This window comes from Oryza brachyantha, chromosome 8, assembly GCF_000231095.2.
Source record: "Oryza brachyantha chromosome 8, ObraRS2, whole genome shotgun sequence".
NCBI lineage: Eukaryota > Viridiplantae > Streptophyta > Magnoliopsida > Poales > Poaceae > Oryza > Oryza brachyantha.
Window position 1 is genome coordinate 11,311,008 of NC_023170.2, and position 15,303 is coordinate 11,326,310.

The window sequence follows — 15,303 nt, forward strand, 5'->3', positions numbered from 1 at the left end:
TATTATATAAATTAACTATTAAATTAGTTATAGACGATTTAGAGCCGGCGGTTTTCATACTATTGGACTTTACTTCTCTAATTGCGGCAGTAACGACCACCACCGATGCAGTAATTCATGGCCGAGAAATACACTGCACTAAAGAAGTAGTATTGCGCGTCACCTCACCTCACGGCCTATAAAAGGAGAAGCGTATACGACGCGGTCGCCCAAGACGGTGGTGCACGGCACCCGCGTCGCGAGCCGCCGCGGCCGAGCCAAACCGCAGCGGTCGGGTCCGGGTCCGGCCCCGGCCCCGGCCCCCGAGCCAGTCTCTCAGCCCTCAGGTGCGGCCCGCCGCGCCACGTGGCGGGCAACCTCCTCGAAACTCGAGCTCCTCCCTCCCGGGCCCCACCAGCTCTCTCTCTCTCTCGCTCCCCTGCTCGCTCGCCCAAAACCCCCCAACTGCTCGGCCTCGCCGCGCTCTCTCTCGACGTCGTCGTCGCCGCCGCCGGGTGTTCTGCCCGAGGAGGTGAGGGCGCAGCGTAAGTACGTACGCCTCGTCGGCCGCCACCGCCTCTGTTTGTTTGTTGTTCACGGAATCGTGTGCTCTGTTTGCTTTGGGTTGGTGTCGCTTGGTGGCGTGGATGTGCAACGGCTAATTTGGTCGTGTTTTTTTTAGGGTTTTGGTGGTGGTGGTGATCGTAGGGGCGGTGGATTGATGAGCGGGGTGGATATCTGGGAGATGTTGTGCAGCGCCGCGCAGCCGCGGAGGAGCGGATGGGCGGAGGGGGGCGACGCCCGTCCGGCCGCGCTCCCCGCTCGCTCTCCGCCTCCTCCTCCTCCTCCTCCTCCTCGCCGTCTTCCCGCAGCTGCGGGTAGGCGGGGCGAGGGGAGCGGTGGAGTGCGGGGGCGCGGGGAGGAAGGGACCGGTTATGGTGGAGGCGGACGATGTGCGGAGCGCGAGGGCCCGGCGGTGGCGCCGGCTAGGACGGTGGATACCGCGGGGAGGAATGCGGTGGCCGTCGCTGGTGGTTCGGTCACGCACGCTGCGGAGCGGGTTGCTGCCCGAGTGGAGGAATCCCCTGTTTGTTCAGGTAATCACGATTCACGTCCCCTCTGCTTCGCTTCGTCGTCAGTTCGTCGTATGGCGCGTATGTGTAACGGCTAATCTGGTCCGGTTTGTGCTTGGTGGTGTAGGGCGGCGATCGGTGTACGATGGGCCGAACCCTGAGCTCGCGGAGATGTTGTTCTGGGCGGCGCAGCCACGGAGAAGCGGATTGACGCAGCGGCGCGCCACCCGGGCTGTGGCGCTCCCGCCTCGCTCCCCTCTTCGTCCCGCCGCTGCGGTTGGGCGAAGCGAGGGAAGCGGTAGAGCATGGGAGCGCGGGGAGGAAGAGGCCTATGGTGGAGGCGGAGACGCCGGAGAGGGAGAGGGAGGAGGCGGAGGTGGAGCGGAACGCGAGGGCGCGGTGGTGGCGGTGAGGACAGCGGAGGCGGCGGGGAGGAATGCGGTGGGCGTCTCCAGTGGTCTGGTCACGCACGGCGCGGAGCGGGATGCTCGCCCTGTGGAGGAAAGAGGAAACAGCGGCGGTGAGCTTGGGAAGAAGAGGGTGTTGGAGCAGGCCGCGCGTTCGCCACCTCCCAAGTGGAGGGCGGTGTTCGCTAAGCGCAATTTTCCCCCAGGTTGCGGAAGGGATACGGCGGTTCCACTCGGCCGCGGGCGCGACCACGGCCGCGATGGTGGTGTTCGTCCGTTGGGTAGGACGACTGCAATTCCTCTCGCTGGCAGTGAAGATGGCTTGCTGTTGGATGCCGCTCCTGCCACTGCTGTTCTGGATGTGGTGGAGAAGGTGGCGTCTGCAGATGGTGCTAGTTCAATGGTGAATGTAGAACATGGTGATGTGGTGGATGCCGTTTTGATGAAATCTTCACACGGTTCGGATGAGAATCAGATGGCCTGCAAAATTGGTTCATTGGAGAATGGTGCAGAAGGGGCAGCGAGTGGAAAAGGAGCAGACAGTGGTGAATTGCTGGGAAGGAAGGAAGTGTTGGTTCAAGCTGCACATTTGCTTCCCATGTGGAGGATGGTGCCTGCGAGGCGCCGCTTCCCTCCTGGGTGTGGGAGGGACGTGGTGGCTCCACTCACTGGTGGAGAAGAAGGTAAGGCGGTGACTATGGTTAGCGGTGATAATTCGGTTAACCAGTGTGCCCCTAACACTGTCGGAGCTCTGAACGTGGGCGTTTTGGGGGAAACAGTACAGAGGCAGGAATTGGAAGAGGGTGAGGTGGTTGATGAGGCATGCGAAGTTCAAGAGTCACAAGAAGTTGCTGGTTGTGTTGGCTTGGATGAGTCTGCAGGAGGAAGACAAAAAAGTGTTGTTCATCTAACTTCTGATGAGGTGACGCGAATTATGCCGTTACAGGAAGGGTGTAATGATGCTGCGCTGGCAACTGAAAATGACTTGTCCATGGGCCAGAAATGTGAAAGGATCTTACTTGATGCTTCTTCTAAATGTTCGTTTGATGGTCCTCAAAATGAAATTGTTCAGGGCAAGATAGTGTTGCAGAGTAATGGCATGAAAGGAAACATTCCTAGTCTTTCAATGGAAGATCCTGGCTCGAGCACTTTGAGAGGCAATACTCCAAGTATGAGTATGGAGAAATCATCTATGTTAACTTTCAGAAAAAGGGTTGTTAATACCAGTGGTTCTGAGGTAGATGAATGCATTGGTGCGGCCGGCATTGCTCAAATTGAACAAGAACTGGATGAGGAGATGACTACAAGGGAATGTCATGCTGCTCAGGAGTGTCAAGTTGCTACCGGTCTTATCACACATGAACCTGCAACTAGTAGACACAAAGGAACTATTCCGGCAAATAGTGCTCCTGAACTTTTTATTAGACATTCTTCTAATGTGGAGCGATGTGGAAACACATCACAGCATGAGAGGAGGATCTATGCATCTGTAGCTGCTGAAGATGTTGTGGTGGTGACGAACAAATGTAAAGGCACATCATCCAAAGCTGCTGGTGAACCTTGGGCTGAAGGTCCTTCCAAAGAACTTGTTGAGTGTAAGAGAGAACGCGAAAATGATAGTATGAGAAGATCATTCATGAATGTTGCAACAGCAGTATCTGGTGATGTTACCATAAAAGGTAAGACAATGTTGACAGCTAGAAAAACAGTCAAGCCACCTATCAGAGAAATGCATAAGCCTCCACAGGACACTATGCATAGACCCTTCTCCAAGGGCAAAGAGGAATCTCATGCAACTGATAGTGCTTCCTTTGGTCCTAGGAAGAGGTTGAAGGTAAAATGTACGGCTCAAAGTAAGCATATTCCTGTGAAGATTGCCTCTACTTCAGGATTGGTTAGCAAGGAGAACCTTATGCATGAAAAGGCTTTGAACTTGGAAAATGATGATATTTTGAGGGCGCTATCTGTTCATGATGATGGAAATCTTGAGTTGTATATCAATTTTCCCTCAATCGTTCAATGGCACAGGCAATATGGAAACCAGATTGCTGATGATCGGGGCAAAATCAGGATGCTGTGCAGGAGGTTTCAGTTTATATGCAGATGTCTTGTACAAGCTGTCGAACAGGGTTCATTGAAGGTTCGAAGGGTAGACCTTGAAGCTGATAAAATCATCAGGAAATTGCCAGGCTTTACCAAACCTGGGCCTACTGTGGGAAATGTTCGTGGAGTTGAAGTGGGTGACGAATTTCTATACAGAGTTGAGCTAGCCATGGTTGGTCTCCACCGCCCATACCAGGGAGGAATTGATACCACCGATCATAATGGAGTGCTTGTTGCAATAAGCATCGTTGCTTCTGGAGGTTATCCTGATGAACTGTCAAGCTCAGGTGAACTAATATACACCGGTTCTGGAGGAAAACCTGCTGGTAAGAAGAAAGATGAGGATCAAAAGCTAGAGCGGGGGAACCTTGCCTTGAAAAATTGCATCAAGACAAAGACACCTGTCCGAGTGATTCATGGCTTCAAAGGTCAAAATAGAGAGGACGACAGTCATTCAAAGGCTAGACAAATCTCAACATTTACCTATGATGGGCTGTATCTCGTGGTGGATTGCTGGAAAGAAGGTCTGAAGGGTTCAAGGGTCTTCAAATATAGACTACAAAGGATTCCCGGACAACCAAAACTTCCTCTGCACATAGCTAAAGGGCTGAGGACGTCTGTATCTCGTCCAGGCCTCTGCATAGCTGATATGTCTCGAGGGAAAGAGATGGTTCCCATTTGTGTGATCAATGATGTTGATAATGTCTATCCAGCAACTTTTCAGTACATCTCTAAAATCAAGTACCCGTCCTGTCTTACAAAAAGACGTCCTCAGCATCATGGTTGTGATTGCACAGATGGCTGCATAGATTCTGCTAAGTGCTCTTGTGCAGTGAAGAATGGAGGGAAAATCCCATTTAACTTCAATGGTGCAATTGTCCATGATAAACCCCTCATATTTGAGTGTGGTCCATCCTGCAAGTGTCATTCTTCATGCCACAACAGGGTGAGTCAGAAGGGTTTGAAAATACCACTTGAAGTTTTCAGGACAGCCAGTACAGGTTGGGGTGTAAGATCCCTAAGGTCCATCTCTTCTGGCAGCTTTGTATGTGAGTATGTTGGTATCGTGTTGACTGGCAAGGAAGGTGATAAGAGAACAAACATTGAATACTTGTTTGATATAAGCCATAACTATGACGATGAGGATCACTCGAAAGGGAGGCCATCAACTATTTCTGGTCAAAACTCTTTTGGTGCTTGCTGTCAGACCATGGAAGATGTGGGGTTCACAATAGATGCATCTGAGTATGGAAATATTGGAAGATTCATCAACCATAGTTGTTCGCCTAACCTCTATGCACAAAATGTGCTTTGGGATCATGATGACCAAAGGTTGCCCCATATCATGTTCTTTGCTGTGGAGAATATTCCACCACTTCAAGAGCTCACTTATGATTATAACTTCAAAATAGGTGGAGTCCATGACCAGAATGGCAGAGTAAAAGTTAAAGATTGCCATTGTGGTTCTCCTCAATGCCGCGGGAGGCTCTATTAAGGCATGGTTGACTGATAGTAGTATATTACTAGGTTGTGTTTTTTTCCTCTTTGAAACAAAACCGTCTGTAAATTTAGTTTTTTCTTATTGCCATTTAATAACTTTGTAGATAACATACAGATAAAATGTGTTGCTGGTAAAAAGCAGCGAGGGCTGCTTGTGGTCTGTATACCTGTCTTCCTACTACAAGAAAAAATAGTGTGCTTTCTAGAGCATGTTAGGTATATTTGCTCGTCTTCATTAGATGATATCTCGTGATATATTCTTGCATAGTCCTATGTACTGTATTAATATGTATCTAAGTATCTAATACATGGAACTGAATAAAATTAACTTCAGTTTTGAATTATTCCCAAGAACCTGGACAAGACTTCAGTTCAGAGGAGAGAAGGATATCCGCGTGACATGATCAAACTTTTTTTAACATAATGATCATTTATCTCATTTATGGTAACAATGAGCTAGGACAATCAGAGTTCAGAAGGACAATATGTGTGGTGTGAATTCAAAGTCTGGGAGGTGGTCTTCTGGATTCATGTGTGAGGTAAGTTCAATGAATCATGATCTGCAATGGCAACTGTTCTGGGCTTTTGGCAAGGCAATATGTTGAGCAGTATTTTTTTTTCACTTTAGCTCTTTGTGGATTAAGTTTTTCTACAAATCTATTTACGAAATAAGTTTTCAAAAGGTTTCACAATGTAAAAAATCCAAATATTTTGAGTCAAGGTAATGGCTAGGTGAATCACTTTTTTCTCTGCTAGAGTAACGTCAATGCATATCCTTGCTACAAGTATTTCCTAGCTGTAGTCTTGTTATCTTGTAGAATGGAAGTTAGTTGCAACGATTAACAATTCAATCTTCTACTATATGAAGTTAGGAGTTAGTCCCTCTAGTAAAAAAAAAAAGAATGCATGTGTGCTGTTCTAAAATTCTGAAGTTCAATACTAAATGCACCTATAACTAGTGAGAAATTAGCAGACATGTGTATCCTGAAAAATATCATGATATCTCAAGTTTGTTCATCTGTAGCACTTAAAATGAATAACAAAAGTGGCAGAGATAACACAAATTTGCCCCAAACAACTGTTGCAACCAAATCTACTATGCATTTTAAAATCTTTTTGTACGCCATGAGACTGCAAACAGCAAGCTGATGTTTCTTTTTTGAGAAAATCGTATGTTAGTGTGGTGATGAAGACCGTTAACTACTAATGGCATTGATTTTCTGGATATTTTAGTGATAATTGATGGTCTAACAGAGTGCTATATTTTTTTTCTTGTAGAATCTTTGGATCTTCCCTTATAGCTGCAAGATTACCTCGGTGCTCGTTTAGGTTAATCTCAAGTTTGTACATAATGTTGTATAGGAATATTGCCAGCTGACTTGCATTTTCAAAATATATATACTGCGAGTATTGGACGCATGATTATCACGATAACTCAAGTCATTACGTGTTTATGAGAAGTTGTCCACTTAGCCATTGGTGACTATCACTACGAAGAGCTTGTTTTAATTAATAAAGTAAAATAAGTTGAACAGGCAATTCTCAATTTGTGTTAGAATGGTCTGCAAGTACAACACAGCGACTAAAATTAATATTTCCATTATGTGTTGTTTGGTCAATTTGTTCGATTGATTTTGATTTATGTCATTTTTTTAGCTTGTGATCTTGACAAGTTTTAATTCATTTCATCCTCATTTCAGTATTATACTATGTAATTCATACTTACCATCCAATGCTTCCACAGGAAACCCATTGTTGGACTAAGAATGCTTACAGAGGGAACAGAAAATGATATTATACAGAAGTGGATGCTGATAGGAACTCTTGCGAAAAGTATGAAATTTTTCTTTTGAAAAGAAGAAAGATTGCGTACATCCTTTCCATCAGACTTCAATAACATACTGTTAATTGTAGTTAAAGCATTAAACACATATTATTTTTTAGATATCGAGAAAGATGTTTCAAATGAACTTAAAGTGGGTATGTTTTGTCTGGTTTACTGAAATTTACTACGGATTTTCTCTATTTCTTGCTTGGGAGAAACCTTGTTCTTTTCTAAGGAAAAGTTTCTGGTTGCTGAGTGTTCAGTCAGTGTCTTAAATTTCATATGAGCAGAATACCAGCTGTAGATACTGAAACAAGATGGTTCTGAATGGTTCCAACCGATAGGGTGCCACGGCAAGGTGAGAGCTACCTAGCAAATGCTAGTGTCATTCTCTTGATTCCTTGTCTTATAATATGATGCTACTTAAGATCAACTGATATTATTGCTTTTGTCTATGCTGCTGATTTAACTGGTTGCGCATTTGAGCAGATCTTCAGTATATGGTTCTTATATGCTTTAGCCAAGGATAATGATGCTATCATGCTAGTGCATATTTCACAAGGAGATGCTCATACATGTGATGAATTAGTTCTAGATCCAGGTTTTGCCGCAACTTGTCATAGGGATTGCCATTTGCTTTGTCGTCTGCATCAGGATAGTAATATGTTTTACTCATAGCCTCTACACCCTGTTTAAGTTCTATGCATTTATAAGTAATTTTTTCGAATTTTATGTCAAAATTTCTTAACCTCTAAAATTCTGAAATCCCCCATTTTCTCCCAAGGCAATTTCTAGATGTGATAAAACATTTCCTCATTTTTGCAGGCCATGTGTTGTACCCTGTGTAGCATGAAAGACATGAGGAGCGCTGAAGTTGCAGTGAGTGGGCAAAGACGAACAACTCTTGAAGTCTTGATCAATCGGTGGGCATGATTAATGGTATTAGCGGCCCTTCTTTTGTTGGTGACAACTGACAAGAGAGTTATCAGTAAAAATGTGGATTCAGTTAGGTTGGTAAGATACTGACGTGTTGCATATCCCTACTAGGAACAAAGATACCTTTGAGCACTTGAGTTATCATCTTTCTGGTTATCATCACAGGAGGAGACCAACTGCCACAAATTCTCTGCATGATTGCACCAACATGGCGTCGTGGGGTTTGCTCAGAACCTCATCGTTTTCTTTTGCTTATGCTTATAAGCCAATTAATTTTTTAACCTTAAATTTAGAATTGATATTGAGGTTTTTTAATCATAGTTTCTTTGTTTTTTAGATCATTTAACCTTAAATTTAGAATTGATATTGAGGTTTTTTTAATCATAGTTTCTTTGTTTTTTAATCATTTATTTACAAATTATTTTTCATTTACAAATATATCATTTGGCTTCCTAAAAAAGCCAAAAGGTCACCCCCTTAGCTTGGACAGTTGGATACTGGGACGTATCAGGACCAGGTTTACAGTTCTGATTCATTTACAAAACCGTTGTTCACCTGTGAAATTCGTTTACTGACATGGTTATCTCTTGATGTGATACATTCGCTCCTCACAGGCCATCTGTTTAGACCAAGTGGTGATCCAGGATACTGAAATTGGTAAAACCAAACATCGTGCTGCTGGCTAGGCAAAGATTGAACGAAACGAACTCCTCCTGATCAGATCGGTGGGCATGGCCATCAGGTTCATCACTTCAGCACCACTTTTCACAACTGTCACAACTTAAAAAAGATGATTGGCACAATCCCATTACCAAAAGATAATCTGCTGTTGGTGGTCAGTGGTTTCTTCAAACCCATAGTTTCAGGCTAATAAACTTAGGTGGTGTTTGGGACAAGGAGCTAAACTTTAGCCCCTTGTCCCATCGGATGTTTAGACATTTATTATAAATATTATAAATAGTAAACATTGACTATTAATAAAACCCATCCATGATCTTGGACTAATTCACGAGACGAATCTAATGAGCCTAATTAATCCATGATTAGCCTATGTGATGCTACAGTGAACATACTCTAATTATGGATTAATTAGGCTTAAAAAATTCGTCTCGCGGATTACCACTCATTTATGAAATTGGTTTTTTATTAGTCTATGTTTAATACTTTAAGTCAGTGTCCAAACATTCGATGTGACATGGGGCTAAAAAGTTTAGCCCATCTAAACAATCCCTTAAACTTTTTTTTTTGCCCCCTTCTCTCTTTAGACTGTGACTACCTGATTCTGATGGAAGGAAAAGGAAACAGTTGCATCAGCAGGTCGCAGCCCCCGACCTGGAAAGAACAGAAGAGAGACTCAAGGGACGAAGAATCTAAAGATCACTAGAGAGCATGGAGTTGTCATGGTGGTGATCAACAAATTGATGGCTTGTGGGTCACCTTGCTTTCCCTTCAGTATGAGAACAGCAGATGGTACGTATTCTGACATTCTGATGAATCAATTTCCAATTCGTACGTGTTGCTGTCTTTGCTGATGCTCTGGTTTGGGGCCCCTATTAGAAATCAGGGTCGGCTTTGGATTGTTGGACTGCCGATCAATCATCAACGGGTGGTGGTGGTGGTGGTGGTAGTTAGGAACAAATTTTAGTCTATCGAAATGGATAAGTTTTAGGGAGAGCAGGTTAGCAGGAGAGATGTGCAGGCGTCACTGGACACTGGGTCTGCATGTGACCATGTCTCACCCTGCCGCTGCTGCTGCCTTTACTAAAATTTTCTCTCTCCCTGTTTTCTTTTTGTTGCTGGTTCTTTGGTTCCTTTACTAAAATTCTTTGGTTCCTTTTTTAGTTGCTGGTGAAAAAACTGGAGTAGATAAGATTTTTTTTTTGGGGGGGGGGGGGGAGGGGGGGGTTGAAAGACCGGTAAATTTCCGAGAGAGCAGCGTCAGCAGCAATGATTACGGAACAAGTGTACAACCACGAGAAGTTACGATTAAGCAGCAGATGGCAGGGTGGGTGCATAATTACCAGAACTTTTAATACTTTAGTCCTTTTAGAAAACATATTTTACAAATAGATCTCTAATAAACACACTGCAAATATGTGAATAAGAGAAATTGCCTTAAGTGGCAAAGATTGGTGCTAGAAAAATTGCATTGGAACATCCACCTCCGCGCCAACGCCTCTGAGAAAAGAATCCCTATCTGAAAGAGAGAATCTACCCCATAACATCATCTTTGTTTTAGTTTAACAGTTTACCATTGATATTGTCATTTCTGTAATATAACGTTAACTTTATCAATTGTTCTGCTGTATACTATTAAGTTGATTTTGTTTAAAAAATATACCCAAATGCCCTTAAAGACATATAAAGGTTGATAATTAATTAATCTTTATAAAAGTTTTAGAAAATTATTTTTTTGGGTAGTCTCCTTGCATGATATTGAAATTATTTTATATGCTTCAAAAAAATTTTATTTTATTGAAAAGTTATTTTTGATATGGTATGAGAGGAATTACTTGTTCAAAAGATAATAGCACAAAAATATTTTATGTAGCATAAAAATGATTTACATTAATAATAGCAACATGGAAAATAATCTATACAACACATAGAGGATAAATTATGTTTTACAAAAAACTTATATACAAAATTCCATGTTGTGTAAGCAAGATACACAAAAAATATTTATTATTTTGAAATTTATAATACAATAAATCAATTGTTAACATTGTATAGCTATAAGGGTATTTTGAATATCTTTAAAAAGATAGGCCAATGACATATTGAATAATAATTGGTAAAATCGATGGTATATTATAGAAAGTGACATTGTCATCGGCAAATAATTGAATTAAGACAAACTTTTGCGATTGCTTATAAGTAAAAATATAATTATTCAACATTAGATTTCAAGTTAATTTAGTTTATTTTCTAGTCTTTTATTTTAGATTGCTAAGAAACACTGTATAAAAATTTTATTTATAAATTATTTTTTGTTTGCAAATTACCATTTGGTTTTTCCAGCCATGACCCTATTCACACAAACTAGATTTCTGCGTCTGAAACAAATTTTCTTTAGGATCTTCTTGCAAAATATTTATCTGTGAAGGGACTAAATTGTCAAAAATCCAGGCAGAATTAATTACGGTAGCTTTGATGCCTCCAGCCTCCGTGCTCAGCTTTCCCTGTCGCGAGTTTACGCGTCGTTGTCGCGCGGCGAGGAAACGACGGGGGGAAAGAAATCCCCACTCTCACTCCATCCACCCTGCTTAGTCTAATCCAGCTTGCTGCCGCTGCCATTGCCCTGCGTCACCTCGCCTCATCCATCGTTTGCTCCCTTTCTGTGGGATTGCACCGGCTGATTTTCTTTGGCCGGCCCCATAAAGCGACCGGGAGGGGTTTGCCGGACGGATGCCCCAACCTTGCCCGGAGGGGAGACGAAGAAGCGAGGTCCAAGAAGCGGCACGGTGGAGGTGGACGGTCAGGCGCCGCTGCCACCGCCACCGCCATCGTCTTTCTTCGCCGGTCGGATCTTGCAGATCCAGGTGACCATTTTCCCTCTTTCTTGGCCCATCCATGATCCATCTCGCTGCCACTTTTGTGGGACTTGGGGTCTCCATTTACTGGGGTTCTGATGCTTGGGCTGTTGGTCTCATCGATCATGAAGGGAGGGGGGGGGGTTCTATGGCAAGAACAGTTGGCAGTTGGCAGTGGAGCTTGACGATCGTTCTCTTTGCGCCCCTTTTGCTAGAGGCGGATCTATAACTTGCCTGTTCTTCGCTGCTACTGTTTACCTTGTGCCGCAAAACCTGTCTTTTGCTTCGGGAGCAGGATAGACCTGTCTTTTTATGAATCCTACAGATGGGCTTACAACTCTTTCAATTGGCTATTTGTCAAACTGATTTGGCTAATCTGGAACTCTAGTTAGTTTCGTTGCCAAATAGTCTCTCTTATGGTACGGCTTTGCATATTACAAGCTTCTTTCAAGGATTAGAAGAAAAATTTGTGTTTAAAACTTGCCTATTTTCAGTTGGTTCTATATTCATAGGACAGAATTTAATCTGTGTTCCTAACTAGCAATAATAACAGGGGCAAATTGCACATCTATATTGGCAATTCAATTCAGTCATCCTCCATTTAGTGCTTGTTCGTTGCGCTTCTGTGTGTGCACTTTCAGGAGGACATAGACAAGAAAATGCTTGCATGTCTGCCAATATCATGTTTTTGGTTGTTCACGTCCTTGGCTCTCATGCTTACATGTTGGCCTTGGCCATCAGTTTATGATCTGCGCATTACCTAGCTTTCTTTAATATGTTCTAGTGAATCTCGAGAAAAAAGAACTAGTGATGACCTTAGTTAATAATACTACTTAACAAATCAGTGTCACTTATCCCATTTCGAGCCATGGAACGCTTTGCACCGAAAGCCTTTTTTATAACAACGGGTGAAATACAACAGCAAGACAGAAGATTATTTCTTAAACTGCTGGAATCTAGCTAGTATTTTATATGCACTGATATGCAAGTTTGCACTTTGTCAATTATGCGTTTGTGCTGTTGCTAACTTTTATCTTATCCTCTTCCCTTGTGTTTCTTTGAATGTGTTTCTGTTGTTTAACTCATTATTAGACAGCCATATATATGTCTAATACTCATGTTGATGTTTTCTGTTTATGGTGCACAATGACCAGTTTTCTGATCGGTGAGAATTATGGCTGCTGCTGAAGCAAGGGCTGCTTGGCAGCGTGCTGCTAACCGTTGCCTCGTTCAGGAGGATAGAAAAAGAGCACCAAAACTAGCCTACTGTCCATCATCATCAGAATTACAGCATGGAAAAAACAATGGGAATTGTAGAAATTCCGAAGATCGTCCTGTGCCCAATTTCATGCCATTGAGTTGCAATCCCATGAACTCCAATCTGCCGCCAGATATTAGATGGTGGCTTCAGTCACAGCCTAATTTAGCGGGGCAGAAGAATCTTGCAGGTGAGCATCTATATTTTCTGGATAGAGAGATCAGCAAGAAGGAAGTAGAGGATCCAGCATCAAAGAATACACATGAGGAACCATTGTTTTCTGAAATGGTCGACACCAATCCTGTGAAAATTGAGGATGTTTTTGAGCCTTTGTGGATGGTTTCCACAGCTTTCATGAAACATTCTTCTGAAACAGACTTACAAGAGATGGAAGACATGGTGGGCTATTCTCAAGTTCCTCTAAAGTGCAAAGAAAATGCCAACGATTATTTGTTTGACGATAAAGAATTCCTTGATTTCAAAAATGTTAGCCGGCCCCAGAAGGCCAATTTTGACATCGATGCACCTTGGAAAGGAGGTGAAAGGAGTCAACCATGGTGGCAGATCACTGATGAGAATGAGCTGGCTTTACTGGTTGCAGAAAAAGCAATGCAGACTATCGAGAATTGTGATCTACCAAGACCTTCTCATACAATACGTGTTCAGGGTGCTGAATCACGCAGTCATGAAAACATGGGTACGTATAGGGGGGTATCACGTCCTGCAGGTACGGTGTCATATCCTGATCCTGGACAATGTGAACACATTGAATGCAGTTACAGCACAGCAAGCACAGATGAGTTGGAGTTAACTAATGGTGGAGTTTGGCAACAGCGGGAAACAAATGTTAGACACAGGTGTGTATTTTCCTCCCTCACTGCATTACTACTACCAATTTACCGTGATGTCATAACTGTTATTTCCCTAAGAGCACCTGAATGTTGATGTGCATCTGTTCTTCTGCCTTACTGCATTAGCAATTTACCATGATGCCATAACTGTAATTTCCCAAAGTGTACCTGAATATCAACACACGTCTATTTTAATCTCCCTGTTGATATCTGCAGTTCAGGGGGTTTATTACTTCTGTATTACAAATAGAATTGGCGTGCAGATAAACATTCACTTATACTGTTCAAATTGCTAAATGTTACTGCTATCTCAATTATTTTGGTGCTCCATAGTCAGTAGGAGTTTCCTCTCATGTTTGGTAAAAAGCTATCTGGTACTAGTGAAAAGAGTACATAGACTTCTTCTGAAAAGTTTTTTGTCAATACCTAGTTTTCTTAATTTCCTATTGTTGATTGGAAACTAAACTACATAATTCGACACTCTACATTCATCTATTGTTAAGTTATGTTCCATAATCAGCCTTCAAAACTTCAGATGTGCTCCATAATTTTTCAGTTCCTTTTTGTTGTTTATTCATTTCATTCCATTTTCCTGCAGTGATGCACAGGATTTTTCTAGGGGCATCAATGCTGAACCACAAAGCAACCGGATGTACCAGAATCCTGCGGAGCGAGCTCAACTTTTGGAGGCACTTTGTCATTCGCAAACAAGGGCGAGGGAAGCTGAGATGGCTGGCAAGAAAGCACAGAGTGAAAAAGACGATATCATCAAGCTATTGTTCCGACAGGCCTCACATCTCTTTGCATGCAAGCAATGGTTGAAGATGTTACAGTTAGAGAACATCTGCCTCCGGCTTATTCACAAAGAGCATCAGATAGCAACCATAATACCTGGTGTTCCATGGATGACGCTAAAGAAAAAGACTACACCAGATCAAGAGAGAGAAAGTGGGGCAAGAAATAAAGGCAGGAAGCAGAAGAATGGTGGAGGGGGCTTCTTTGATGCGATCCTACTTGCCGTTGGTTTCGGTATTGCCGGTGCAGGGTTGCTTCTTGGCTGGACTTTTGGGTGGCTTCTGGCTAAGTTGTGAAGTGGTCCATAGTTTTCTACTAAGACTAGCTTACCTAGGCATGTATTTTGCTGTGTATGATTCATACACGAAATGTCCAAGTGTACTCCTTGTGACTCAATGGAGTTATACGATGAAATTTTAGACCCCCAGGATTATGTTCGTTTCGAAGCTCTGCTGGTTGGATGGCATGAATGTACATAGGAAGCATTTGTTGCAATCTGTAAATATGGGAGGAGGAATACGTTTGTGAATACCTGTACATACAGATCAGTCGTTTTCAACAGTATCTCCACCTGTACATATTGTTTGGAGAACTAGCAGTGTTATTGCTGATTATTTGTTTTTCTTCAAGCCAGAGAACTGTCAGGTGGCAGTGCGGCACGTGTCCTGCTGCAATTGTTGGTTATTTGCTCGAAATGAGATTATGTCACACATTTTAGTTGTTTCTGCATGCTTCTCTTGCAATGTTCAAATATGTACATAACATATCTTATTTCTTTCCTTTAACATGATCATCCCGCTAGGCTTTGATTGAGGTGTTGGCGTGATGATAGTTTGTCGTCCAACCTCCACCTCTTAAGTTCTAACGATAATTAAATGATTTGTGTGTGACAATTTTTTGTTGTTGAATGCACCTTTTCAATATTTTTTAAAGAAACCATTTAGAAAACTATTTTTAAGTTCTACGTCATCTGGTCACGTCATCCCCCAGCATGGTAGTGTTTTGGCCGTATTGGTTCCGCATTTTGGTAAAAGACAATGTTA

At 42.8% G+C, this 15,303-nt stretch overlaps 2 protein-coding genes across 2 annotated transcripts; both read left to right on the forward strand.

Moving 5' to 3' along the window:
• The first annotated feature begins 724 nt into the window (after positions 1–724).
• Positions 725–5,327, forward strand: LOC102710145. The gene is made up of 3 exons (XM_040527076.1): positions 725–917; positions 1,429–2,602; positions 2,723–5,327. The coding sequence occupies exons 1-3, from the start codon at positions 725–727 to the stop codon at positions 5,055–5,057; spliced, it is 3,702 nt and encodes a 1,233-aa protein (XP_040383010.1). The 3' UTR covers positions 5,058–5,327.
• A 5,823-nt stretch (positions 5,328–11,150) lies between these two features.
• On the forward strand, positions 11,151–14,997 carry LOC102700820. Its single transcript, XM_006659319.3, has 3 exons — positions 11,151–11,365; positions 12,511–13,471; positions 14,064–14,997. Exons 2-3 carry the CDS (start codon positions 12,531–12,533, stop codon positions 14,554–14,556), a joined length of 1,434 nt encoding a protein of 477 aa, XP_006659382.1. The 5' UTR covers positions 11,151–11,365; positions 12,511–12,530; the 3' UTR covers positions 14,557–14,997.
• Positions 14,998–15,303: the final 306 nt, after the last annotated feature.